General features: G+C 55.0%; 1 protein-coding gene and 2 long non-coding RNA genes across 5 annotated transcripts in view; 2 read left to right on the top strand and 1 right to left on the bottom strand.

The window, feature by feature from the left end:
* Window positions 1-368: 368 nt before the first annotated feature.
* Window positions 369-23,905, top strand: part of GATA3 (GATA binding protein 3) — a 29,813-nt gene continuing 6,276 nt past the window's right edge. The window contains exons 1-4 of one of the 3 annotated variants that reach the window (XM_073879934.1): window positions 369-503; window positions 10,407-11,062; window positions 13,502-14,038; window positions 19,457-19,602. In XM_073879934.1, coding sequence (XP_073736035.1) covers window positions 10,822-11,062; window positions 13,502-14,038; window positions 19,457-19,602 — 924 coding nt within the window. In that variant the 5' untranslated portion in view covers window positions 369-503; window positions 10,407-10,821. Of the gene's footprint in view, window positions 504-9,710; window positions 9,971-10,406; window positions 11,063-13,501; window positions 14,039-19,456; window positions 19,603-23,905 lie in introns of those variants that run through there. The other 2 variants (XM_025853510.2, XM_025853509.2) reach the window with 2 other exon arrangements.
* Window positions 2,105-6,239, bottom strand: LOC141370506 (uncharacterized). The gene is made up of 3 exons (XR_012374580.1): window positions 6,205-6,239; window positions 3,895-4,109; window positions 2,105-3,513 (listed from the first exon to the last, which is right to left on the bottom strand). It is a non-coding gene; the product is annotated as an uncharacterized lncRNA (long non-coding RNA).
* On the top strand, window positions 5,404-8,293 carry LOC141370507 (uncharacterized). The gene is made up of 3 exons (XR_012374581.1): window positions 5,404-5,999; window positions 7,154-7,256; window positions 8,009-8,293. It is a non-coding gene; the product is annotated as an uncharacterized lncRNA (long non-coding RNA).

Raw genomic sequence — 23,905 nt, 5'->3', positions numbered from 1 at the left:
AATGACCCAGTCAACACTACTGATGACATTTGCAGTCGATTCCATCCCTGCCAGAGACAGTGGGCTGTGTAGGCGCCAGGGGCTGGTCACATTTCAGGACGTCTTGCCCACCCCCCTCCCCCAACTCTGCCCGTTTCACACACCCCTGATGGGAGGTTTGCGTGTTTGCAAGAGGGGGTGAAATCCATTCCTCGCTTAGTCTTCTTTCCTCCCTCCCTTTCCCCCTTCGCAACCCGGAAGAGCTCTGCTCTCTACAGTGAGCAGAAGAAGGCGGAGGGAGGGGGTTCCTAGGAAGGATGCACATCACCCAGGTTTTACTGCTCGCTGGAAGCCCGCGTGAGATGCCGTAAGCAGCTGGGGCGGTTAGGACCGCAGCGGGGACAAGAGTGGCCAAGTCTGCCTGTCATTTCTGCCTTTGGATCTCCGGCAAGTCAGGAAAAAAACCCAAAACAAAACAAAAACCCCAAAAAAACACAGCTGGCCCGCGGGAGCAAAATACCCAGGTCAGTGAATATCCTTATCTTCTCTCTAACTCTGCACTCGCTTTCCCTGCTCCACGTGGAGAGAATTAGGAGGAGGTCTAGACTGCAAAGGGACAGCTGCCCCCGGAAGAAAGTGAACTAGAGCCCAGTCTTTATTGCTTTTTTCTGGTCACTGGCAATCTTTGGCTTTCTGCAATGACCTTGGGCGAGCATGGTGTGTGCATGTGTGTACGCCCTTGTTTGGAGGAAAGAGCTAGTAGAGCTAAGTATGTGGAGAAAAACTAAACAGAAGTATGAGGGACGGTAGGAATGCTTGGGAAGGGCTGGACATCCGTTTTCCACTTCAGGGAGGGCAGAGGACTGGCGAAAACAACCCATTAGGGGGAAGGCGCTCAGCTGCTGGGTCTGAGTGTCAATTGCATGTTTATTTCCCTCTGCTTACAAGTGTGTGCTTAGGCTCATTGTCTCTGCATATAATTAAACAAACAGCTCTGCGCTGTGATATAAAAGTTGGAGTCCAGATGTGTGGGCATCTGGTATCCCTGGAGAGCTGGGGGTGGCCGGGAGGCACCTTTGCTTCCAGGAGCACCCTGAATCGAGTGAGAAAAACCACAAGCTGTAAGAGAGGGTGCCCAGGGTCGTGGGGAGCAGGATGGGCAGAAGGGGCAAGAATTCTACTTTCTCCTGGAACATCGGACCAACAGACCTCCAAGCAGTCACTCAATCAGAGGCGGTTTCCAACAAAGACAGAAATTGTTAAAATGCATAGGAAGTTGAGTGAATCTGGACCGGGGAGTTGCTTTGATACACCTTTTCTTCCTCTTGGAGACCGCAGCCTGAGGAACCGGCCCCGGGAGATTCTGTCTAGGGTTGGGGATGGAAAGGAGTCCACCCTCCAGGACCTTCCCTCAGTTTGGTTCCATGTTTCTTGGCTATTTTCTCCTCCCCTTGTTGCCCACATTCACTAGGACACTGGGGTAATGGGTGGAAGCTTATGAACTTGAAAGCGGCAAATAATAAAGTAGCGTTGGCAGTCCTCCGCCCCTTAGCGGTTGTGGCAGAAAAGGTGTGTGTGTGTTGAGGATGGAGGGTGGGGGAGGAGGGAGGCTGCTGGTCCTGTGGCTGGCTTTGGGGGCAGGGAGTCCCAGAAAGACCCGCAGAGTCCATCCAGGTGTCTGGATGTGAGATGGTTTCAGGGCCCAAGTGGCTGATTGTGGGGAGGAGGCTTGCCATTAACCCTTTTAAACGTTTGTGTGATTCCAAGGAAAAGAAGAGTTTGCTGCCCATTTGAATGGGGGAGGGGTATGGTGTCCAGGTGAGACCGACCAAGCCCCAGGAGGGTGCCTGGTCCCCGGGACTCCCATTATTGATTCCCTTGTGGAATCAAGGAGCAGGTCCAGCTTTCAGCTTCCAACCAACCGCCCTGCCAGGCCTAAGGTTCCTGGCTTGAGAACCCAGCTGGGTTCAGAGGATACAGGTGAGTGGTGCTTGATACCCAGTCTCCACAAGCCCACCCTCCATTCCACACAAGCTGTCTCCGCCAGCCCGCGGGGGGTTGGGGAGGTGCGGGGAGCTCCTCAGGCTTGGGGTTAGCCAGTACTGCCAAAAGCCCAGAGACAGGGGAAGCTGCATTTTCCTTTATTGCTATTTCCACCCTGCCTTTTCGCAGCTGATATATGAGGTGGGGGTAAGTCGGGGGTGCAGTGAGTGGATGGGAGTGGGCGCCCCTGGGCACTCATTGGTGGAGCCTCCGTGTTGGGCCGCCCAGCAGCTCAGGGCCACACAGAGCCTCAGGAAGGGGCAGGGATGTGGGAGGTGGGTGGCTGAGAACCCCTCTTTTGGAATTTAAGGCGATTTGTGTCTGGGAACCCTTGGAGGTGGCAGGGAATTAGGAATCCTGATGAGGTGTGTGGGGGCAGAATCCCAAAGCCCAGTGCTCTCTAGCCCCCGCTTGTTCTGACCATTCCTGGGCTGTACTGAGATGTTTTCTCCTCCGCCTCTGAGCCTTTTCACGCAGAAATGTGCATTCGTTTTGTGGTATGTCTTTGTGTGTGGACCGAATATTCCTGATCACCTTCTTCTTCATGGTTGGGGGTAACCGGAGAGAGGTTTAACAACTGTGGCGATGGGCCAGGGAAGCCCGGGAGCTGGAGTGCGAACCGCCCTTTGCTTCGGGTCGCTGAGCAGACGAGGACTAGAGGTGGTGGCGGTGGTGTCCCCGCGGGAGGATGAGAAAGAAACGCGGTGCCCAAGGCGCTGGAGCAGGGCTGTCTCCCTGGGTGTCCGTCGCTGCGGGTCTGCAGGCACACGTGTGTGGTTGCTGTTCTGTTTTATATAACAAATTGCCTGAGGTCCACGAGGTGGCAGGCGGCGGCGAGCGGAGCGCGAGCCAGGGGCCTGCCGGGGAGAGGCGGCCGGGTGGGCACGGTCCGGGAGGGCGGGAGAGGCGGAGGGCGCTCGCAGGAGGCCGTCCTTCTCTCACCCCGGAGCCCCGCAAGCTCGCAGATTTTATCATGGGGTCTCCCGCGTGTCCAAAGGAAGACACGAACAATTCGTGCTTTTAGAGGCTTGCCTCTTACTGTCTCCTGATCTGAATGAAATCATCTGCCCCCATTTTCCCCTCTCCCTGTGTGCTATGAACCCCCCTTTCCCTTGAAGCCCACTGCTGATTGTCCAGGAACAAACCCACCGCAGCGTCCTGGCTAATCCAGAGAGGTAGAAACACGAGAGCTCCAAGAGAAAGCCCTCCTCCTGCAATGCCACGTTTGAGTGGCCAGAGTCGGGTAAGGCGAGCGCTCGAGGCTCGGAGCCGGGGTCCGGCCAGGGGCGGAGAGGCGGCGGCGGCCAAACTCGGAGCGCCGTTAGGCTAAACGGAGTGGAGCAGGTGGCCCAAGGGCACCCCTTCTCGCCCAAAAGATGCTGGGGCCTGGAGTTCGCACAGGTGAATCTCCAACTGCCGACTACTTTCCTGGCTGCGGTGGCCGCCCCCTTCCCAGGAACCCCGAAGGCTTCAGCGGAGTGGCCTGAGAACCTGCCAGGAGAAGAACCCGAGTCTAGACGCAGCGAACCTCTACCTCAGGGCCCGTGGTCCTGCTGGGAGCTGCATAAACGGCTTATGACCCGGGAGGGACCACGCGACCCGCTGGAGCCCCTCCATCCCTTCTTCCTCTGTTGGGGCTCTCCCTGTTCCCCAGACCGCCAAGGCCAGGAGGGAGGGACAGCTGAGGGTGCGCCCCTCCTCCGGGGTGACTCTCATTCCTTCTGAATCATCCTCCAGGGGAATCTTTCTCTCCTACCCAATACCGGGGCTCCCCCCAAAGCCGCGCTCCAACCTGTGCACTGTTACACTCGAAAACAGAAATCCCCTGTCCTCTCCCTCCTTCCTCCCACTTTCCGCTACACCCCTACCTACCTAATTTTTATCTCGTTACAATCGGGGTTTTTCTCACCCGAGGAGAAGAGGGTAGCGGCAGAGGGAGGGCCAGGACCTCCCGAAGCTGGAGGGCCCAACCTGGCGGTGGGGAGCGGAGCAGGAGGGGGTAATCTCAGAGCGCATCTCCTCTCTGACTCTGCACATCTCTCGCCGCTCCTCCTGGCCTGGGCGGGTTTCCTTCCGAGTTTTAAACGCTGATAGATGAATAAGCCAAAAAAAAAAAAAAAAAAAAAAGAAGAAGAAGAAGTAAATCAAACCACCTACCGCCCCCAAAGCGATGGCTCATTTCCCAGGACAGGTAGACCCTAGGCCCGAGGCGGGTGGGCGTGGGAACCGGGAGGAGAGTTGCGCGTGCGGAACTCTTTTCTCCTGGGTACCCGTGGGTTTCCCCTTTGCCGTTTCCACCTCCAGCATGTGCTCTCTGACAGTGAGTTTTGGGGCCCCCTTTTTCTCTTCATTCCCCGAGTCCCCTGCTCGCGGTGCTTCATTTGAAAAGAACAGCCGTCATGCCCACCGTCTGCTTCTTTCTGATCACCTTTCTTTCTCCCCCCACTCTCTGCATTTCAGTTTATGCGGGAAAGAGAGAGGGGGCTTGGATGGGAACTGCACAGATCCAACAATCTGTGTTTAACCTGCGCCGTCCCGGGGCGCCGGATCCGGGCGGGCTCCCCGGCCATTTCGCCCGCGCCGCGAACGCCCCGCGGTGGCGCCTTGGGCAGTGTCCCCGGCGTAACCCTTCCGCCCGGCAAGCCTGCGAGCTGTTTATACATCTTTACCTGTGCTATTCTCGTAACCAGTAAAAATCCTCGCCTGGCCGTGGTAACCTAATCCGAGGGCCGAGGCAGAGGAGGGGGAGGTCTGTACGCGCCAGAAGGGGGTATCTTCTCTCTTCCCGATTGGGAAGGAAATTGGGTGATGGAGGTGGGGGCCCAAGGGCTGAGGAGGAAGAGGGCCTGTTTTCCACGTCCCTGTCGTCTCTGCTTTTCTCCCTCTAACAAGCATCGGGGACCCGCGCAGTGGTCGCAGCCAGGACGCTTGCTGCCCGCAGGCGCGGCGGCCCCGGAGGCGCCCCCCTGGCTAGCGAGGCCCAGGACTGGTTTCCCGGTCCGGGACCAGGACCCGGTTGCTCTCGTCCCGCTTTCCGCTTGCCCCATTAGAACTCCCACACCTAAGACCAAACCAGCAGGGAGGGGAGCCGGCACTTCCAGAGCGCCCCTGTGCCGGGCGCAGCCAGAGCAAGGAATCGAATTAAACGCCTCTTGGCGGTTATTGTCTCTCGCTAATTGCTCCAACAATGGCCACTATTAAAATGGAGACACCCAATTAAAGGCCCCGCCGGGCAGCGCTCCGCTCCGGGCGACGAACTGGCCGCCAGCCTGAAGCAAGCAGACCGCCCGGCCGCGGACCAGGCTGGTGTGGGGGCGCCGGCGCCGGCACCTCTGGCCCCCACTTCCTCCCCAGACGTACAGCAACCACGGCCGATTAACACCATTTTTATTGACCGATCGCAGCCACGGAAGATTGATCGAGCTGGAATGGGAAGGGACTTCTCCTCCCCCCCAGCCCCGGCTCGCCAGGGCCTCCGGGCCGCGCTCCAATTTCTGGCCTTCGCTGTAGCTCTGCGCCCTCCCTGCCCCCAGCCCGGCAGGTTCCCGGCTTCATTTCTGTCTTTAACTGCGAGGCCGGGTCCGCCCAGGCCGGCGCCGCGGCTCCGGGGGGAGGGACGCGGCGTCGCGGCCCGGCTCCGCTTCTTTCTCCTGCCTGCAAATATTTGCTGCCTCTCTGGAAATCCGACTATTTCGCGCGCGCTCCGCTTGCAAAGTCCTTAAGTAAACACGCTCAAATGACCGCCCCAGGCGGCCCGAAGCACGCTCACTCCCCCTGCGCCGGATTAGTGACTTTATGACTTCGACCCCGAGGCTCGGCTCTCCGGTTATCCTCCGCGGGCAGCGCGCGGGCGCCCGGGGCCCGCTTCTCCCGGCACCTCGGCCCCGCGGAGCTCGCCTGGATGCGCCGGTCGCCAGGCTCGGGTGGGTGACGCTGGCCTCGTGGATCTCCGCTCTCTGGGTCCTGCGACCCCAGGGGTGAGCCTGGGGGCACGCTCCTCCCCCTCTGCGCAGTGGGCTCCCGTTCCTTTGCGGGCCTGGGCGTCCCACTTCCATCAGGACAGAGCCTCTGCAGTCCCGGGAGGGCGGGTGGGAGGGACCTGTACTTGGGCATGTGTTTGGGGGTGTGTGTGGGTCCCAGCTTACCCCAACCGAGGAGAGAAAGTTAGGCTCCATTTCTTACCCTTTCCCCAAGAGGGCACACACACCCCGCTCAACTTGACGCCTACAGCAGCCGTCTCGAGGCCTGGCGTTTCAGATAGGCCAAGCTGGCTCCCGCAGCCCCACACACGGCCCTGGGCCCCGGCTCCTGGAGGGGGGGCCGGTGGCTGCGCCCCGTCGCTCGCTCGGCCTCGGGATGCTTGCCCCCAGGGTCCCAGGCATCCAGGCCGTTCGACCGCCCCTTACCCTGGTGAGGGAGGCCTCGCGCCCTGCGGGAGCCCGGGGCCCTGCAGCGGCGGCGGCGGCGATATCCTCCTGGGTCTCCTCGCTTCCTCCACCGGCGCTCCGCCGGCTGCTCCCGGGGAGGAGGGGGGACTCGCTAGACCCGGCCAGGGCCGGGGTTCCTGGGGAGGGGGCCGTCAGGGCGGCAGGGGGGCGCTGAGGCGGCTCTGCAGGAGGCCAGGATCCCAGCTTTGCGGGCTAAGGCAGAGGGGGAGTCTGGACCACCTTCCCCCCCCTTCCACGGGCCTCGAGCCCCCTCCCCTCCCCCGCCCGCCCTGAGAGGAGGAAGCCCGGCCTGCATTTGCCGGCGAGGCGGGTCAGGCCGGCGCCTGGCCGGGCTCAGACCCCCGCGGCCCGGCTCTCTGCCTCAGGCCACGCGCTTCAGCCTCTCTCCGGCCTCGCTTCCTCCCCCCCCCCCCCCCCCCCCGCTTCCCCACGGATCCCGGGGCCGACCTCGGCCCTCCCTACCGGGTATCCCCCTCCCCTCCTTTTCCCTACCCACCCCCCGCCCCCCTTCTCTGTGCTCCCGGCTCTGGGGCTGGGCCCGTGACGTCAAACCCAGTGTGGCGTCGGCGAGACTGGCCGGCGCGGGCCATCAAAAGAGCAACGTCCTCTTTCCCAATTACCCACTGTCAGTCCGGGAACAGGGGCGGACCGGCTGGGAATTAAATGTTAAATACCCCCTACAGGCTGGCTCCATTACACCGGGCATCCAGCCGCAGCCCCCCACGCCTCTCTGCCAGCTTCAAACCATCCAGACCAAGGCCCTTCGAGATCTTTTATTTTTCCAAGGTGTGGGGAGGAGGTGGGGGTGGGGTGCGGTGGGAGGACTCTCCATCGCTGTGCGGCCCGACCCGGTGCTTTTTAAAGAAAACGAATACTGCCCGCCCCCCAAGTTCTGGGCGTTATCGGAGAGGCGCCGCGCCACACCGCAAGGCCTCGTCCTCACAAATTTTTTCCCTTTGTCTTTTAAAAGTGTTCTAAGCTCACAAGTTAACATTTTCAAGTCCTGGCGTCAGCAGTTTTTTTCTCCCGAGGATGGCTCCCTTTTTTCTTTTCCCTGGCTTCCAGGTCTCGGACCAAAAAACCACGTTTGGGACTCCCCGCGTGACTTTGAACCGGGGTCCGGGTCTAGCGTCGCCTCGTCCCGGGCTGACACGCCAAGAAGCGCCTTTCCTTCCTTCCTTCCTTTCTTTTTTTTTCCTTTCTTTTCTTTTTCTTTCTCTGCTTCCATCCTTCATCCTAATCTCGGGGACTTGTAGCAAAAATGTGTGCGCACTGGTCCGTCCTTGTTTATGAAGCGGTTTCCGGTGGATGGTAGACAGAAACTAAATAATTAAAAGGTTTGGAGAGCACCGTGAGCAGGAGTAGAAGCCGGCAGCTTGGCTGGCTCTAGGGAGAAGTGGTCAGAGTGAAAAGAAAAATCGATGCTTCTTTACTGGGCCGCCCTAATAAACGGGAACTAAATGGGCTCAGGAGAAACGTGGGGGGGAGGGCGGTGTGTGCGTGTGTTTAATTTAGGAATTTTCCTGTCCCGTATCTAGAAACTCAACCCTGATTTCTAACAAACATCAGATTTAAGAAGACGGAGCCTCAGGAGAAGCTCCAAATCCAAGATCGGGAGGACCCGTGTTCCCACTACTCTCAAATAAATTTTACTAATCTTTCTACAGGGGTTGTGTATCAACACAAGTCATCTCTCGCCCCGACCCCAACACACACACACCACGTTAGTCTGAATATTGATGATTTTCCTTGACCGCATGAAAGGAATCCTCCAGAGCTTACTTTTAGGGACGGTCTCTTCTATTTCGACTTTTTGTATTTGTAGGGAGTTTTATGGGGGAGAGGAGCTTAGAGGGAATAATGGCTTCAATTCAAATAAAGCCCCCAATCCAGCTCTTAGTACGGTCCGTGGGATAGCCTGCGGGGTGAACCCGCACTCTGTTCGCACACATTGCACTGGGGTGAGCAGACGGTGGAACCTGAGTCCTCTCTTCCCGCCTGACCCCTGCTCGCCCCGGCCGCGTTTTCGGGACTGGCGGCTGCAGGAGCCTGGGCGCCGCTAGGGGATGCAGTGGCTCAAAGGACCAAGAGAGGCCGGGGAGGTTGGAGCCCGCGGGGCCGGCCAATCGCGGCCCGGCCACCGCCTCGCCCGCTGATTGGCCCCTTCCCGGCCCCGCCCCTCGCGCCCCGCCCCCTCGCCGGGGCTTCTGGAGCCGCACCCCCTCCGCCCGGGGCTGCGGGGCCGGGCCGGGCCGAGCGAGTCCGGGGAAGGTCGCCGCAGTCCTGCCCACCGACCGGCATGGGGGTAGGTGGAGGGGGCTGGTTCCTCGGCTGGGGAAAAACGCCGGGAGCCAGAGTAAGTAGGGCCCTGGGCGGGGTGAAGGGAAAAGTTGGGTAACTGGAAAGAAGACCCGAGTTCTTTCTTTGCAACCACTCTCTCGCGCTGTGCTCCGAGGGCTAGTTAGCGTCTTCCTCTCTCTCCCTTTCATTTTCTTCCGTCCCTACTGCCACTCAAGTCAGAAGCACGCATCGATTACAAATATCAGGTCTGGAAGGGACAGCTGCAACAGCGGAAACGTCCATCCGAGGGGCTTGCGAACACAAAAGACTGGGGGAAATGTTGACAACGACCACCAAAGTAACACGGACATTCCAATAAAGGTTACTCCTCTCGCCCCATTCCTCGGTCTCTTAGGCAATTCTCTCCAGAGGCAAATCTCAAAAGGACTTTGGCATTTAAAAAAATCTTTTTTTTTTTTCCTGATCAGTTTCATATGCACGTAGCCCTAAATCAGTAGCCTCCCAAATACCCTGGATTGAATTTAAAAAGAAGTTTGGCCATTAAAAAAAAGTCTGGAAAATAAAGGCTGCCTGTAGAAATTGACTTTATGAATGGGGCAGGCCGGTTTCCCCGGCACGGAATAATCACCCGAGCCGGAATGAATTGGCAGGAGCGGGAACCACATTTAAAGGGCCAGAGCGCAAATTCCCTCCTGCCCGCCCCCTCCGCCCCAAACCCCGCGGGCCTTGCCCACCCGCTCCGCCGACCCTCCGCCCGGGCGGCCCTCCGCGGCGCCCACCTTCCGGTCAGTGGAGGGGCGGGAGCAGGGGCGGAGGGGTGCAGGGGAGGGGTGGTGAGGTCCTGGAGCGGGTTTGGGTTGCAGTTTCCTTGTGCGGGTGATCCTGTCCCCTCCTCGCCAGCGCCAGGCTCCTCCCCCTCGGCGCGGATGACACTAGAACCTCCTTAAGTTGCGTCGCGCCACAGCTGTCTGCGAACACTGAGCTGCCTGGCGCCGTCTTGATACTTTCAGAAAGAATGCATTCCCTGTAAAAAAAAAAAAAATACTGGAGAGAGGGAGAGAGAGAGAGAGAGAGAGAGAGAGAGAGGAAAAGAGAGAGAGACGGAGAGCGCGCGCGACGGAGCGAGCCACGCAATCTGACCGGGCAGTTTCTGCTCTCCCAGGTCACACGCCTCCTCCTCTCAGCTCCTCGCTACCCAGGTTGGTACTGGCAACTTTTTTTTTTTTTTTAAGTTTGATTTTTTTTTTTTCCCCCTCGCTCCTTTTGGGAGGACTTTAAAAACACTTTAAACTCAACCCTCCTCCTTTGGAGAGTTGCTAGAGGCCTGGAAGGAAGGTCCCGGGATCGCTGTCCCCGGGGGGGAGGGAGCTGTCGGCCGAACTGGAACCGCTCAGTCAGTGCAGGGCCCTCGGGAGAGCCGGGCTGCTGGCGATGTACTTGGGAGTCGTTTCCTGGGCGGCCGCGTCCCGGTGGGCCTCGCTCGGGAGGAGGCGTGCGCGTGTGCGCGTGTGTGCGCGTGTCCTGGGTGCGCGGGCGCGGGGCCGGGCGGCTCGCGGGGAGGTGGTGCCACTTCATAAGCTCAGGTGCTCAAGTACTTAGGAGCTCATCCAGGTCTCCCCCTTCTCTCCTCCGCAGGTGACCCGAGGAGAGCCTCAGCCTCCGAGCCGCTGAGGAAGCCCCGGTGCAGAAGAGCCCCACTTGCAGAATTCCAGCCACCTTCGCTCGCCCTCCTCCCCCTTTAGAATTTGGTTCCCCCTTTATCCTTCCGTACCTGTTTTTCTGGAATTTCTTTTTTCTTCCTCTTCTTCCCTTAGCTAAAATACTGCTTAAAGGTTTTTGTTTTTGTTTTTGTTTTTAATCTCCTTTGCTCACCTTTCCTTCCTAGTTTTCCCATTGCCCCACTGAAAACAAATCATTAAACGACCCCCGCCCCTCCGACGGCAGGAGCACCTGCAGAGCCTCAGAGCCCCGCGACCCTCCAGTCCGACCGCCCTCCCTCTCCGTGCGCGGGTTCCGGGCCCGGCGAGAGGGCGCGAGCGCAGCCGGGGCCATGGAGGTGACGGCAGACCAGCCGCGCTGGGTGAGCCATCACCACCCCGCGGTCCTCAACGGGCAGCACCCGGACACGCACCACCCGGGCCTCGGCCACTCCTACATGGACCCCGCGCAGTACCCCCTGCCCGAGGAGGTGGATGTACTTTTTAACATCGACGGTCAAGGCAACCACGTCCCTTCCTACTACGGAAACTCAGTGAGGGCCACGGTGCAGAGGTACCCTCCGACCCACCACGGTGAGTCCGCCCCGGGGTGCGGGGACGCCTGCCCAGCCGCCGCCGCTGCCCACACCCCCCCCCCCCAACCCGGACCGGGGAGGCGGGGAGGGACCGGGGGGTGGGAGACCCAGCCAAAGCCCCCAAGGGCCGTTCCTGCTACAATTAAAAAAAACTGGGGCCCGGAAATGGGCGAGGAAGCTGTCTCAATAGCCGCGAGAGTGTGTTTTTTAAAAAAGTCGCAGCAGGCGTCTCTCCGCGGCTGGCTGCTCTGTCTCGGGCCTGGCGCTCACCTGGCAGGCGCCCGACTGCAACCCTCTGTCCCCGTACGGCCGCAGGTTCGGGGGGCCTCCGGGGTCCGGGGCTCCGGGGGCCGAGGCTCTGCCCCTGCGGCCACGGCTCCGTGGGCCCGCAGCCGGCGCCGGCCAAACCCGGCTCGGACTTGGTTCCTTCAAAAAGGGCTTCGCTCCCCAGTTACCCTGTAGTTCTTTCTCAGGGTGGGGTTGTGGAGGGGGGGTGCTTCTGCCAGCGTTCCTCAGTTTCTTTTTTCCGGCACCTTTTCAGAAAGGCCCGAGAGAAATTTGATTCGCATCCCTGATCCCTGTTTTTTGACCTTTCCCCAAAGCTAGTGCATTTGGTTCCTAGGCAGGTCTGCCACCTCTTGGCCCTGAGGAATGGAATGGAATTCCGGTACTTTGAGGGGGTTTTGGTGGAGAGACTACTGTCTTAAATGGGAGACATTTGAAATTTCCTAGACTCCCGGCTGCACAGAATTTTCCTGCGTCTTTGCTTTTAGGTTGCCTCATTGCCTGCTCCCCCAAACCCTTGCCTTACTCTCTCCTCCGGCCTACAACAGTCCCATTAGGCTCCCAAAGAAAATTTAGGATCCACCGGGGTTTCTCTCTTATGTGGGAGCGATTCCAGTTGTCTTTTCTTTTTTTTTTTTTTTTCTTTCTCTTTCACCTTTGAAAAGTTTAGACCAGTTCTAAAAGGTTAAGAAATCCAGCCCTGTGTAGTTAGGGGTTGGGGGGAAAGCTCTAAGCTTTCCAGCATAAGTGGGTTCCTAAAGAAGAAATAGAGGCACCATTTCAGGCAGAGAAAATGTGAGTCTCTTTTAGTCTGGGCGACTGAAGTCTTCCCTGGTCCCCCTACTTAGAGCCTGCGTCGGCGCCGGTGACAGAGCCTCTCTGCAGCAGGCGTCCTCCGCCCTGCTGTCACCAGGTTTTAAACAATTGTTCCTGCGGATGGGGCGCTCTCTGCCCTTGTTCTGTGCAGATCAGCAGTTAAGTGGAAATGCGGTAGATGCAGACTTAATATTATTTACTATACTACTTCCTGCATAACATTGAATCTTGACCCTTGGCGTTCAGAGAACTCTCCTTCCCTCTCCCCTCCCCTTCCTCTCTCAAGATTTTAGTTTCAGTATTGTTCTTCATGGTTAAATAGAATGTCAGATGCTGAGGCAGGTAGTGGATTAAAAGATCAATAAGTGTGTGGATTTGCACCTGCCCCCGGCAGGGACCCCTCTCAGGGTGGATGGACGTGTCTGAGTCATGGCCATCTGAAAACTCTGTATGTCGAATGCTCTGTCGCGAAGCGAAATATATATGTCAACAGGAATTTTGTGCCGCTGGGGCACAGGTGAAAATTCACCTAGGGGCACTGGTGGAATCCCAGCTTTGAGGGCAAATATGGGGTTTACTTTATTTTCCTTCTGGAGGATTTGGGAGGGTGAGAAAAGCAGAGCCCAGCCTTGGAAACTGCCTCCAACAGTCTGGGCAATTGAGATGTCCTTGCAAATCCCACTTCAGGCCTCGCCAGTTACGAGCAAGCACTGAAGCCGGGTTTCAGGGAAGTAACCCCCAGATGCTCCCTCTCCTCCTCCCTTCTGAGAGCGAGCACCCTCCTTCCTGCACTGGATCTCGGGAGCGGGGCCCCTCTCCAGGTCCGTGTCTTTTCCCGGTGTGGAGCCCTTGTGCGGCCAGGCTCTCCCCATCAGGCCTCATTATTCACAGCCTACTCTTATCAGGCTGGCTGGGATTAGGTCTGGGATGGGGGCCGCTGGGCCATGGAAGGAAACCAATAAATCAAGTCAGGTTCTAGAGAGGAACCTCAGGGGATGCCATTTGGAAACTGTATCTGGAGAGACCAAATATGCCCAGGGGCTCTCTCCACTCCCTCCCAGCACCTCTTGGGTGTCAGACACAGGCCCCTAATTCTGCTGGATTTGAGGGGACCTTCATGTGGGAGACACGGGCATAAAGTGTGTGCTGGCCAAGGTCCTGGGGCGGGGGTGGGGGGGTGGGCGGCCTGGGTGAAGGAGTGGGCCCACGCTCAAATCCAGGGTGTATTTGGGACTGCCCTGGCAGGGGGAGAACCCCCAGGTGTGTGGAGGGCCTCCGAAACGGCTCTCACGGGCATTTCTCTCTCCTGCATCCCCCACCCCCCCTTCCCGCGCAGGGAGTCAGGTGTGCCGCCCGCCCCTGCTGCACGGATCCCTGCCCTGGCTGGACGGCGGCAAAGCTCTGGGCAGCCACCACACCGCGTCGCCCTGGAACCTCAGCCCCTTCTCCAAGACGTCCATCCACCACGGCTCCCCGGGGCCCCTCTCCGTCTACCCCCCGGCCTCGTCCTCCTCGCTGTCGGCGGGCCACTCCAGCCCGCACCTCTTCACCTTCCCGCCCACCCCGCCGAAGGACGTCTCCCCGGACCCGTCCCTGTCCACTCCGGGCTCGGCCGGCTCGGCCCGGCAGGACGAGAAAGAGTGCATCAAGTACCAGGTGCCGCTGCCCGACAGCATGAAGCTCGAGTCCACGCACTCGCGGGGCAGCATGACCACCCTGGGAGGGGCGGCCTCGTCGGCGCACCACCCCATCACCACGTACCCGCCCTACGTCCCCGAATACAGCTCCGGACTCTTCCCGCCCAGCAGCCTGCTGGGGGGCTCCCCCACCGGCTTCGGATGTAAGTCGAGACCCAAGGCGAGATCCAGCACAGGTAGGAACCTTCTCCGCCTCCCCCCGGGCCTTTTCTCCTCCTCCCACCTCTCCTGTCTCCTAAATCCGGGGCGCGGAGGAGGGAGCCTCAGTCTGGCCCCTCGGGGGGCATCTGGCTGGTGTTCCAGACCCTTCTGAGATTTGATTTCTTCCCTTTCTTCCAGCGGGGGCAAAGAATGAGGTGTGTCCTAGCTCATTCCAGTCCTCAGAGCAGAGGGGAAGTGGGATCTAATTTAACCCCCCTCCACCCCCCCACCCCCCGCTCCAGCTGGGGAAGGAAAAAGACAAACAAAAACAAATACCCTGTCCTGCCTGCTCAGGGACCTTTGGGTTCTGCCAGTAACCTCTAGTCAGTTTCCAAGACCAAATGGAAAGACCAGGGAATAAATCTTTAGTGTTTAATGCTAAAACGAAACCTCCTCAAACCTAAACAAACACAGGTCCCTCGTTTGACCCCCCTGGCCTCTGGGGCCCCGTCTGCCTGTTCCTCTGGGCTCAGCTCAGAGGGGGTCATGCAGGCAACAGAGGACATGGATAAATAAAGCATGGGTATATTTTTGTGTGTGTGTGGGGGGGGCAGGACCCCAGGAAGAGCAGTACACCTATTCTTTGCGTGGAAAAGAGGCTGCCCCCCTAAGTTCTGGGAGAGAGGTGGGCTCTGCCCTGGGGAAACTGGAATGAAAATCCAAAGTCCAGGGGGGCCAGTTACCTGAGGTGGCCGCACAGGCAGGGGCAGGAAGGCATCTCAGGACCTATTCCTCGACTGATCTGAAGCCAGAGGAGGTAGGCAAGACTGAACGACATTCCCTAGGTGTGGGTCTCCGCTTCCTCTGCTCATCCTCTCTCAAAAAAGCACCCCCTGTCTAAAAGCGTGCTGCATCTTTATTCTATGGCTCTAGACTCTTGCTTTAAAAAAAAAAAAAAAAAAAAGCAACACCAAACCCACACAGAATATTCTGGCTTTCAAAATAAAATAATCCATCACCAGTGTTGCTTCTAACCCAAGTATTGGAGAGACCTTGGGATTCTCTCAGATGAGATTTAGCTATAGTTTGAAAGATGATTTTTCTTCGAAGATTGTTCTGTCTCCGCGGGTGGGTCCATTTTGGGGTGGGTCTGTCTGTCCTGGCTCATTCCAACGTCTCACCTCTGCCCTCTATCTATGGAGATCCTATATACAAAGAAGTGGTGAAAATCACTTGTCTTTTATGGGTGGGACGAGCAGTCTTGAAACCGGGCTTGCAAAACCCGGGTTTGAAAAACTTCCAAGGGAGGGCTCTGGGAGTCCAGTGACCATGAGATCAGTTTTCAGGGTTTTTTTTTTTTTTTCCAGGGTGACATTCACTCTGACTGCCTGGGCAGGACTGTCTCTATTTAGTTGATATGTTTTAGCTAATCCAATTATTTTCAGACTGCTGCGTGCGACAGTTGCATTGTTTATCCCGCGCCAGGAACTTTAATAGAGTCCGGATGCGGTTAGGCTGACAGAGAAACTCAGACCTGCATGTTCAGTACATGAAAGTCGGCAGAGGGAGAGGGAGGTAGGCTCGCTGGTGGAGTCAAAGAGAAAGCAAGAGGAAGGGAGAACAGGCGGAGGAAAGTGGCCAGGCTGCCTTGCGGGGGGCTGGGCTTGGGCGCGGAGTGGAGGGTTCCAGAGAAATGGGGTTCAGCTTGGCTCAGAAAAGCTGGGATTAGATCAGGGCTTGAGGACTGATTGCAAAGAGAGCAAGCCGATGCATTTTGAGGTAGTGATGGGAATTTTTTTTTTTTTTTAAGTTCTCTTTTCTGGTAGCGCAAAGTTTTGGGGGAAAGATCGTGGTATCTGAGGCTGGGGTGGTGGTTTGAATGGAGGAGGGGACAGAACGACTTTTCCAGAGTCTCTGGTTTCTCTCCCCTCTGTGTGCACGCCTTCGGGCCTTCGGCTAGTCCTCTCCTTCCTCTCCCTCATTCCTCAAGCCCCTGAACATTTGGGGGTGGGTGGGAGGAAGAGGTGCAGTTACCCTAAGCCAGAACCAGGAGCACCTACGGACTGATTTTATTCTATATATGTGTATATATATATATTTTTTTTCTTTTTTCTTTTTTTCTTTTTTGGTAGGTGGGGAGAGGAGAGAAGACATTGCAATTTGGCTTCTTACTTCCTCCTTCTTATTCCTTTCTCACAGTCAGAAACCCCAAAACAGCACACCTGGGCAGCTAGGGAGCTGGGACTTTCGGGAGTGTGGGAGTGGGGGAGGAGGGTTTCTAGACCCTTCTGGGTAGAGAGGGTGGAAATGGTGGCAGTTCTTCAGGGAGTTCTCTGGGGTTTCGTGGTTGAGTTTTTTTTTTTTTTTTTTTTTTTTTTGAACTCTGTGCAAATGCACTTGCCTAAGGTAGAGACAGGAGGAGAGAGGGTTGTTGCATTTTGGAGGAACGGTTGAAGCAGTGGTTAGGGCACCTTGTGCTTTTCTAACGCCGGGCTGTCAGTTCTGGGTCTCCCTCTGCAAACAAAAGACAAAGCCTTTTAGCGAAGGGCCCTTTCTGCCCCACCCCACCCCCCAGACTGTGGGTATCTCGCCCCACCTTCTCCTGCGCAGCCTCCGCCCCCGGCTCCTGCTCTTTCCGTCCAGCCCCGGTCTCAGGATTTCAGCTGGAGGCCAGGGAGGGTGTTTGAAAATGGCTGTCGAATGTCAAGAGGCCTTGCAGCTCTGTGGTTCTTGTCACCTATGAGAGAGAGGTGTCTGTCTGAGCAGCTCACACCAGGCAGTGAGCGAGGAGAGGGAAAGAAAGCAGGAGAGAGCCGGGGCCTCCATTAGGAAAATTGGTTGTTTGCTGAAGTCACAGACTAGCGGCAACAATGAGAGAAGAAAAAAAAAAAAATAAGAAAAAGCCAGACAAGGCAATCGCAAACTTGCGGAGTGAATCAAGACAGAAAATTGCTCTAGTGTGCAGAGCTTGGCTGAAGAGGCAGCCGTTGCTAGTTTTGAAGGTCCCTCTGAAAAGGAAGCTGTCATCCTCCCCACTGGCTGACAAAGGAAAGGAAATCAGACTAATCTCGTCAGGCCGGGAGATCCCCCAGCCCCCGGTGCCTAGGAGCAGGGCTGCCGGCCCCAAGCCAGCGGGGACTCCACCCCCAGAGGGTGCTGCGGGAGCAGACGGAGGAGGGGGCCAGCAAAACCTCGCCTGAGGCCTCCCTGCGCAGCGGGGCAAAGGGACCGGGTGCCAAGGGACCCGAGAGGCCCCTGTCTTGGCCGGATGGGGAGTGGGCCTGGGGCCCCCGGCCAGCACAGGCCGGTATCGCTGCCCCCAGAAGGGCCCACCCAGTGCCTGCATGGGGCACGGGGCCTGCCGGGCCTGCCCACCCCCTGGCTAGGCTGCAGCAGGCACCTCCTCGCCCACTCGCCCTTTCTCCGTGCCTCCCCTTCATCCCACCGCCGAGGGCGTAGGCTTCTGACTCCAGTGGAAGGTATCGAGGTAATTTGGTCCCAAGCCTTTTTGAGGCCCGGTAGATACCGTTGGGTACCTGGACACGTGCTCCTGGCTCAGTAGCGACTGAGTTTGGGGAGAAGGCCAGTGGCTCGTGGGAGGCTCTCTGTAGACCCTGGGTTGAACAGCTTTTTGGAATATGGTGGGAAAAAAAAAAAAATATATATATATATATATATATATATATATAACGTTTCTAACTCCTTATATTCTTTTTTTTCCTTTTAAAAGGAAAGTGGACAAAAACTGGTTAGCACCATTATGAACTCCAATGTCAGGCAAAGCCCTCCATTTCTGAAAGTCTTTTTCCTTCCCCAGAGCCTGTCCCTGGAGAAAAAAACAAAACAAAACCAAACAGGCTTACAGGTGCGAACCTCCAACGTCCTTCATACTTGGCCTAGGGGTTTCCAAAGGCCAAACAGGCCCCCCAGCCTGCCGTGTTGTCCTGGTGTAAGGAGTCGTCTAGATTCCCAAGCAGCCTGCCCGGTTCTCTTCCTCCACCCCGTCTTCCTGGTAGTTTGGAATTAGCCGATTAATCTCATAAAACGAAACAACGCTTAGGGGCTCATCTTTGTCCCCTGCCATCCTCCCAAACCTCCCCCCTAGCACCCCCAGAGAAAGCGAAACCCTCTGCCGGACTCCTCCTCTTGGGAGACCAGCTCCATTGGAGCTACTACCTCCTGCAGGGTAGGTGGTGGGGGGGGGAGCAGGGGTGGGTTGGGGGGGGAGGGAGCTCCTCCCAGTCTGGCTTGGTTGGCAGAGATGCTGGTACATGCCTGCCAGGAGGATGAGGCCCCCCAAGAGCTGGGCAGGTTCTCCCAGAAACTGTCCTCCCTTTCCTTCTCCCACAGAAGTTGGAAAGAAATCAGTGAGCAAAACTCCCCTGTGGTCTTAAACTGGTATTTTGAGGGATTCTCTCCAGGAGCTTTCCCTCCGGAGATGGGTCTGGGTCACTCTCCTGCCCCTGGAGTGAACCGGCCTGGCCGGTTTTTTGTTTATTTTATTTGTTTGTTTTTTTGGAAAAAAAGCTACTGCAGGAAGGCCTTGGTTAATGAGCCGACCGAGAGGCCGCCCCCCCCCTTTCTTTAATTGGCCTGTTCGCCCGATCTGCCCCTCATGCTGCTCCTTCCGACTCTTTCCTCCCGCCAACACCTCCAGGGCTATTTCCCTCCAACACCTCCTGGTCTGGTCCAGCTGGGGTCATACTTCACCTTTGGTGTCTGTCACAGTGGCTGGTAAATCATAGAAAGACTTGGCCTTTTCTAGAGAGAGAAAAAAGGTGGTGGTGGGAATGAGTGGACCACACCAGGGCTTCATCTATTATTTGCCAACAGGGGACATTTCCAGTTTTATTGGAAGTAAAATCTACAGTCCTGGGTCCTCAAAATCAGTCAGCCCATTGATCAGTCTATTCACTGATTTATTCTCTGTTTATCTATCTAGCCATCGATTCATCTTTCCTTTTCCCCCATCGGAATAGTCAGGATTTAATCGGTCTCTATAGACAGACCCCGCGCTGGTAATGGGGCCCCTTTGTTTTCCTTTGAGGGAACCAACTTGGAATGTTTCGCTTTGCCACAGTCCAGGACTTCGCATTTTCTCAGGGAACTATTTCAAGTTGCCATTTGCCTTCTTCCTTGGCTGCACTTGATCTTCCCCATCAAGTCAGGCAGGCCCAGAGCAAGGTTCTGCTGCTGTTTATTCATGAGCCACTTCTTGGGGCGGTTGCTGAGCGTGTGTGGGAATGGTTAAGCCATGACAGGGCCAGGGGGTGACTCTTCCCCACTTGGGAGCCGCCTTAAGGGAGGTGGGGGGTGGGGGGTGGGGGGAAAGTTCCCCAATAGAGGGAGCAGAGAGGGGGAAAAAAAAAGTGCCCAATTTTACTCTCATGCCCTCCTTCTGAGTGCTGTCAGTGTTCCTTCCATAAGTGACTTATGTGTGGTCTTGTTTCCAGAAGGCAGGGAGTGTGTGAACTGCGGGGCCACCTCAACCCCACTATGGCGGCGGGATGGCACCGGGCATTACCTGTGCAACGCCTGTGGGCTCTACCACAAAATGAACGGACAGAACCGACCCCTCATCAAGCCCAAGCGAAGGCTGGTGAGTTCTCCTCCAGAAACACTGATCCAACACGAACCATTGTGTGTTTTTAATTTCCTCTCTTCAGGAAGGAGAGCTTGCTGCAGGAAATTGGCAGGACAGCTCAAAATCCTGTCAGCTTGCTTGGGGATCCTTCCCCCCCCGCCCCCCTTTTTTTTTCTCAAATTGGATATACAGAAAGGCTCTCTCTCTCTCTCTCTCTGTCTTTTATCCCCCCCCTTCATATTTCCTAAGTCACTTACCAAATTTTTTAAGGATGCTGGCTTTTTGGCTATCAAATCTCTAATGTGTTTGCAAATAGAATGAGAGCGGACCAGGGCAAGTGAGTTCAGATTCACTGATAATCGCTGTGCCACAGACGGAGAGATGTTGTGTGCAGATGCATGTACCAGCAACCATCTAGACCCTGTCCCTGAGCGGCAGGCCCCCGAGGAAGTGAGCCAGGTTCAGTGCCACGGAGGGGTCTCCTGTGCCCGTGCTTTAAGAAGGATGGGGCCCGTTAGCTGAATCTCACTAGCAGCAGCCCCTGAGTCGAGCTGAGTTTTTCTTCTTTCCTGGTCTTAAGGATTGAGGACTTTCCACAGCTCATGCCTTTGGGAAAAACTGCGATTCCTGTCTTGCCTCTTGGTCTCATGTAACATTTGCACTTATTTCCCCTTTGAACCACTACCGGGAGGGTGATGGTTTCCAATCCCCTCCTTCTTTCTTTCTCAAAAGTCTTGACCCTTGGGAATACTTGAGCAATTTATAAGGAAGACTAGCAGGAGAAGTTCATTGGTGAACTTGTCTTTGGAACCTCAGGCTTGGATTGAATAGCAAAGTGTGTGTAACAGACAAATAAAAGCAGGCTTGGCAAATGATAACTCTAACCACAGTCAAGAGATCAAAATGCTTTTTGTAGTGATGACATTCACCAAGTAGAGAGGGGAGGAGGGGAATTTCCCCATGCAGATTAGTGGATAAAGCAGCATCCATCAAATTCTAAGTGTGTGTGTATGTTCTTTTTAAAGAATTATTTGTCATCTCCATCAGATTTTAGTGCAACTTAACACCTTTCACATCCTTTTCAGAGAAAGGAAAAACTTTCTAGGGATGGACGTGCCCACGTGACTTTAAATTTTGGCAATCCTGGGTCTCCCGGCTTTATTCCTTCTGCTCTCTGCCCCCTTCGCCAGCGTTCTCAACCTCACTCCACTTGTCCCCATGCACTTGGGTATTTTTTTTTCCTTTCTCTCATGTGCAAAGCTAACTTCCTAGGAAAAAGCTGCCGGATATCTGAGCACTGGAGATAACTCATAAACAACAACTCAGCTTCCCCAACCTAAACATCAAGATGTTTGAACGTATCAGAACAAGTGTTTGAAAAAAAAAAAAATGGCTGGAGGTGTTAGCACAGAATGAATATGATCGCACCACAAAAGAATGTTCTGAATCACTCAAACCTGGCCTTAGTAAAAAAAGAAAAAAAAAAAAGAAAGAAAAAAGAAAGAGAGGAAAAGAAAACCAGCAACAACAACTTTCTTGTTAAAATAAGTCATGGTACCATCCTTATAGTTAGACTTTTTTTTAAGGTAAAAAAAAAAAGAGAAGAAAAACGAGGGTGTCAAGTCTCAGACTCTGGGCTGGTTGATGAGCAAGAGTGTATTTGACATTTTCTTGGGGTTTCTTCTGTCTGGGAAGATTGCATAGGAGGGCTCTACTTGCATTTTATATAAGTTTGTCTTCATTCACCTTTCATAAGAAATCTCTAGAACTCTGAGTAATAATTGCTTTTAATTCTGGAGTCCATTGGCTGTCACATTTTTAAGCTGTCTTTTCTTTCTTACTCATCCGTTCTGGGTGGTTTTGTATTTTTAGTTCCCTGGAATTCATATGCTCTGGAGAGCGACTCAGAGCACATTCAGGATATTTTGGGTTTTTTTTTTTTTTTTTTTTTTTTTAGCCTTTAGATGTGTTTGACTTCTTTCTGAGTACCTAAACTTTCTTTTTCTTCTTCCCTATATTTCCTGTTTCTTCATGCCAGCCCCGCTTCCCCAATTTGCTCTTTTGGCTGTACACATTTCCAGATTTGCTGAAGACCACCCAGCCCATAATGTAGCTAGCTCTTCAGTAAGATGTCTATCTAACCCTGAATAAACTCATGCAGGAAATAGAAGAAATGACTAGAGAGGAGATCCATAGAATATTTTTTTCTGAGTCTTGCCAGGGTTTTCGTATGTCTAACTGGCTAGCCGAGTCGAGCTTGCTTTATTAATGTACTTTGTCTCCTGCTAGTGAACCAAACAGTGTGGCTTTTAGAGTCTGTATAAATTCGCATCAAGTCTGTGGACCAGAGACTTTTTCTGAGGCCGCTTGTATTTACGTTACTGTCAATACACTGGGAAGGATTGCACTAGGGACCTCCTGGCTTGGAGCTTGACTTTTGCCGGCTGGTATTATGTCCTTGTAGCACACATTTAAAGTTGCTGAGCTGGGAAATCTGCTGCCCGCGTAGATATTAATCGACTCGATCTCGGTATCTGTTATCAAGAAAAAAGTACAGGGAGATAATAATAATCACACGATCACATCGTTGTCAGAATCATCAAGCACTGATTTTCTGTATTGATTTCTTCCCAAGAGTATACAAGTGCAAGTTAGTCCGGTCTCAGCTCAGCACGGTTCACGAGTGGTGGGTGGGCACGGACGTGCGGGGTCAGAGGCGGCACCCCTGGGCTATGGGGAACTGTTTCCCAAATGGACAGCCAGAAAGTAGGACTTTCTCAATGATGACAGGGAAGAGCTGGTTTTTCTTCCCAGTTTTTGTAGGACACAGAAAAAAAAGAATACCCCCCAAAATATAGATAAACAAAAGCCATAACTCTGCTCTTAAAGCTTGTAGGGAAGAGGAGCCTGTCTGTGGGACAATGTAGTGGTTTGAAGGGAGGGGAATCAGTGGGCTTGATTGAGAATAGCCACGAGGTTGCGCATATCTGGCAGCTTTGGGTGTTGGGCCTAACTTTTTGCTTGATGAAATATTGATGGAAAAGCATACCACGATCCCTCTAAGTTTGATCTCAGGCTTTTATAAACATGCTGGAGTTTTCTAGATCACAGATAGCTGAATTCTTGCTCCTCCTCTGGCCTTTGATAATATATTTCAGTCCAGAGCCTGGGAATACTTCTGCAATTAAAATTGTCTTTGTAGGCCGGGGGGAGAGGGGAAGGAATTGACAGAGGTATATGTTAAAAGGGACCCAGCTTCGTTTTCTTTGGAAAGTATTTGAGTTTACATTTTTTTTTTTCCTTAAAGTGTGGACGTAGAGAATAGTACCCTCTGTAAGTTTAAGTGTGTCAAAAAGTGAAAGAAAAATCTCCCTCTTCAAGGAAATGAAGTCAGTGACACAACCAAATAATTAAAATTCAAGCTGAGCCTGACATCTGACCTGCCACTCTTGGGCTCTGTGAAGAGCAAATAGGAAATACCTAATTTCACGAAGGTGAAATGAAATGAGAGCAGGCTGGGGGGTGGGGGTGGGTTCCTGTTGATTAGCAGAATTCTCCGTGCTTTTCAGTTTGGCTCATGAACTGAAAGCCACCTAACGAGAAGGAGGGTGGTGGTCACCAGGAGTGTGGGCCAGGCAAGTATAAGGCTGCTGCAGATTTGCTGGGGGTCTGGCTCATGAAGGATGTCCTGCTTGGTGCTTCCTAAGTGGCCTGTCCTGTGGGTGCGTGCCACACACACACACACACACACACACACACACACACACACACACACACAGAGGCGCGGATGCTCTCCTACCGTGCGGGCCCCCTGTTCTCTTTTGAATCCAGCATTTCTTTATTTGGGAGCTGTCAAGTGCTCTGGATGTTTGGGTTCGCTCTCCCTTTGCTGTTCACGTGTTGTGATGGCCTCGTGGAGCATCGATCTTCTTGGCAGTTGCCCTTGCAAGCGGCTTTCTGGGAGTCTGGTGCACAGGGGTCCCAAGAGCCCGGTACCACGCTAATTCAAAGTTGCTACCCGTACAAGTTAAACATCCGGGAACTTTGCTGAGGCTTGGGGGGCCATTAGCTCAGGGCGGTGATGTGGGCTCTCTGAGCCTCCCGATGCCGCCCCGTAGAGTGGCAGGTGAGATTCTGGCCCCTTGACGACCGAGCAACACCATCCTGTGCCAGGGGATCGGCTGTATTTTTCTTCTTGAGGCAGCTTTTGGGGATCTTTATTACTTTCATGTGGGCCACTTGCTAGTTTTGATTTCAATGATAATTTTTTTTCTTTTTCTTGTTGTCAGTGTGTCTCCATGGTTCTGAAAGCCCATTT

This window comes from Callorhinus ursinus, unplaced genomic scaffold, assembly GCF_003265705.2.
Source record: "Callorhinus ursinus isolate GAN/ISIS: 27379988/994484 unplaced genomic scaffold, GSC_fseal_2.0 scaffold36, whole genome shotgun sequence".
Lineage (NCBI taxonomy): Eukaryota > Metazoa > Chordata > Mammalia > Carnivora > Otariidae > Callorhinus > Callorhinus ursinus.
This window is presented reverse-complemented; position numbering and strand designations above follow the sequence as displayed.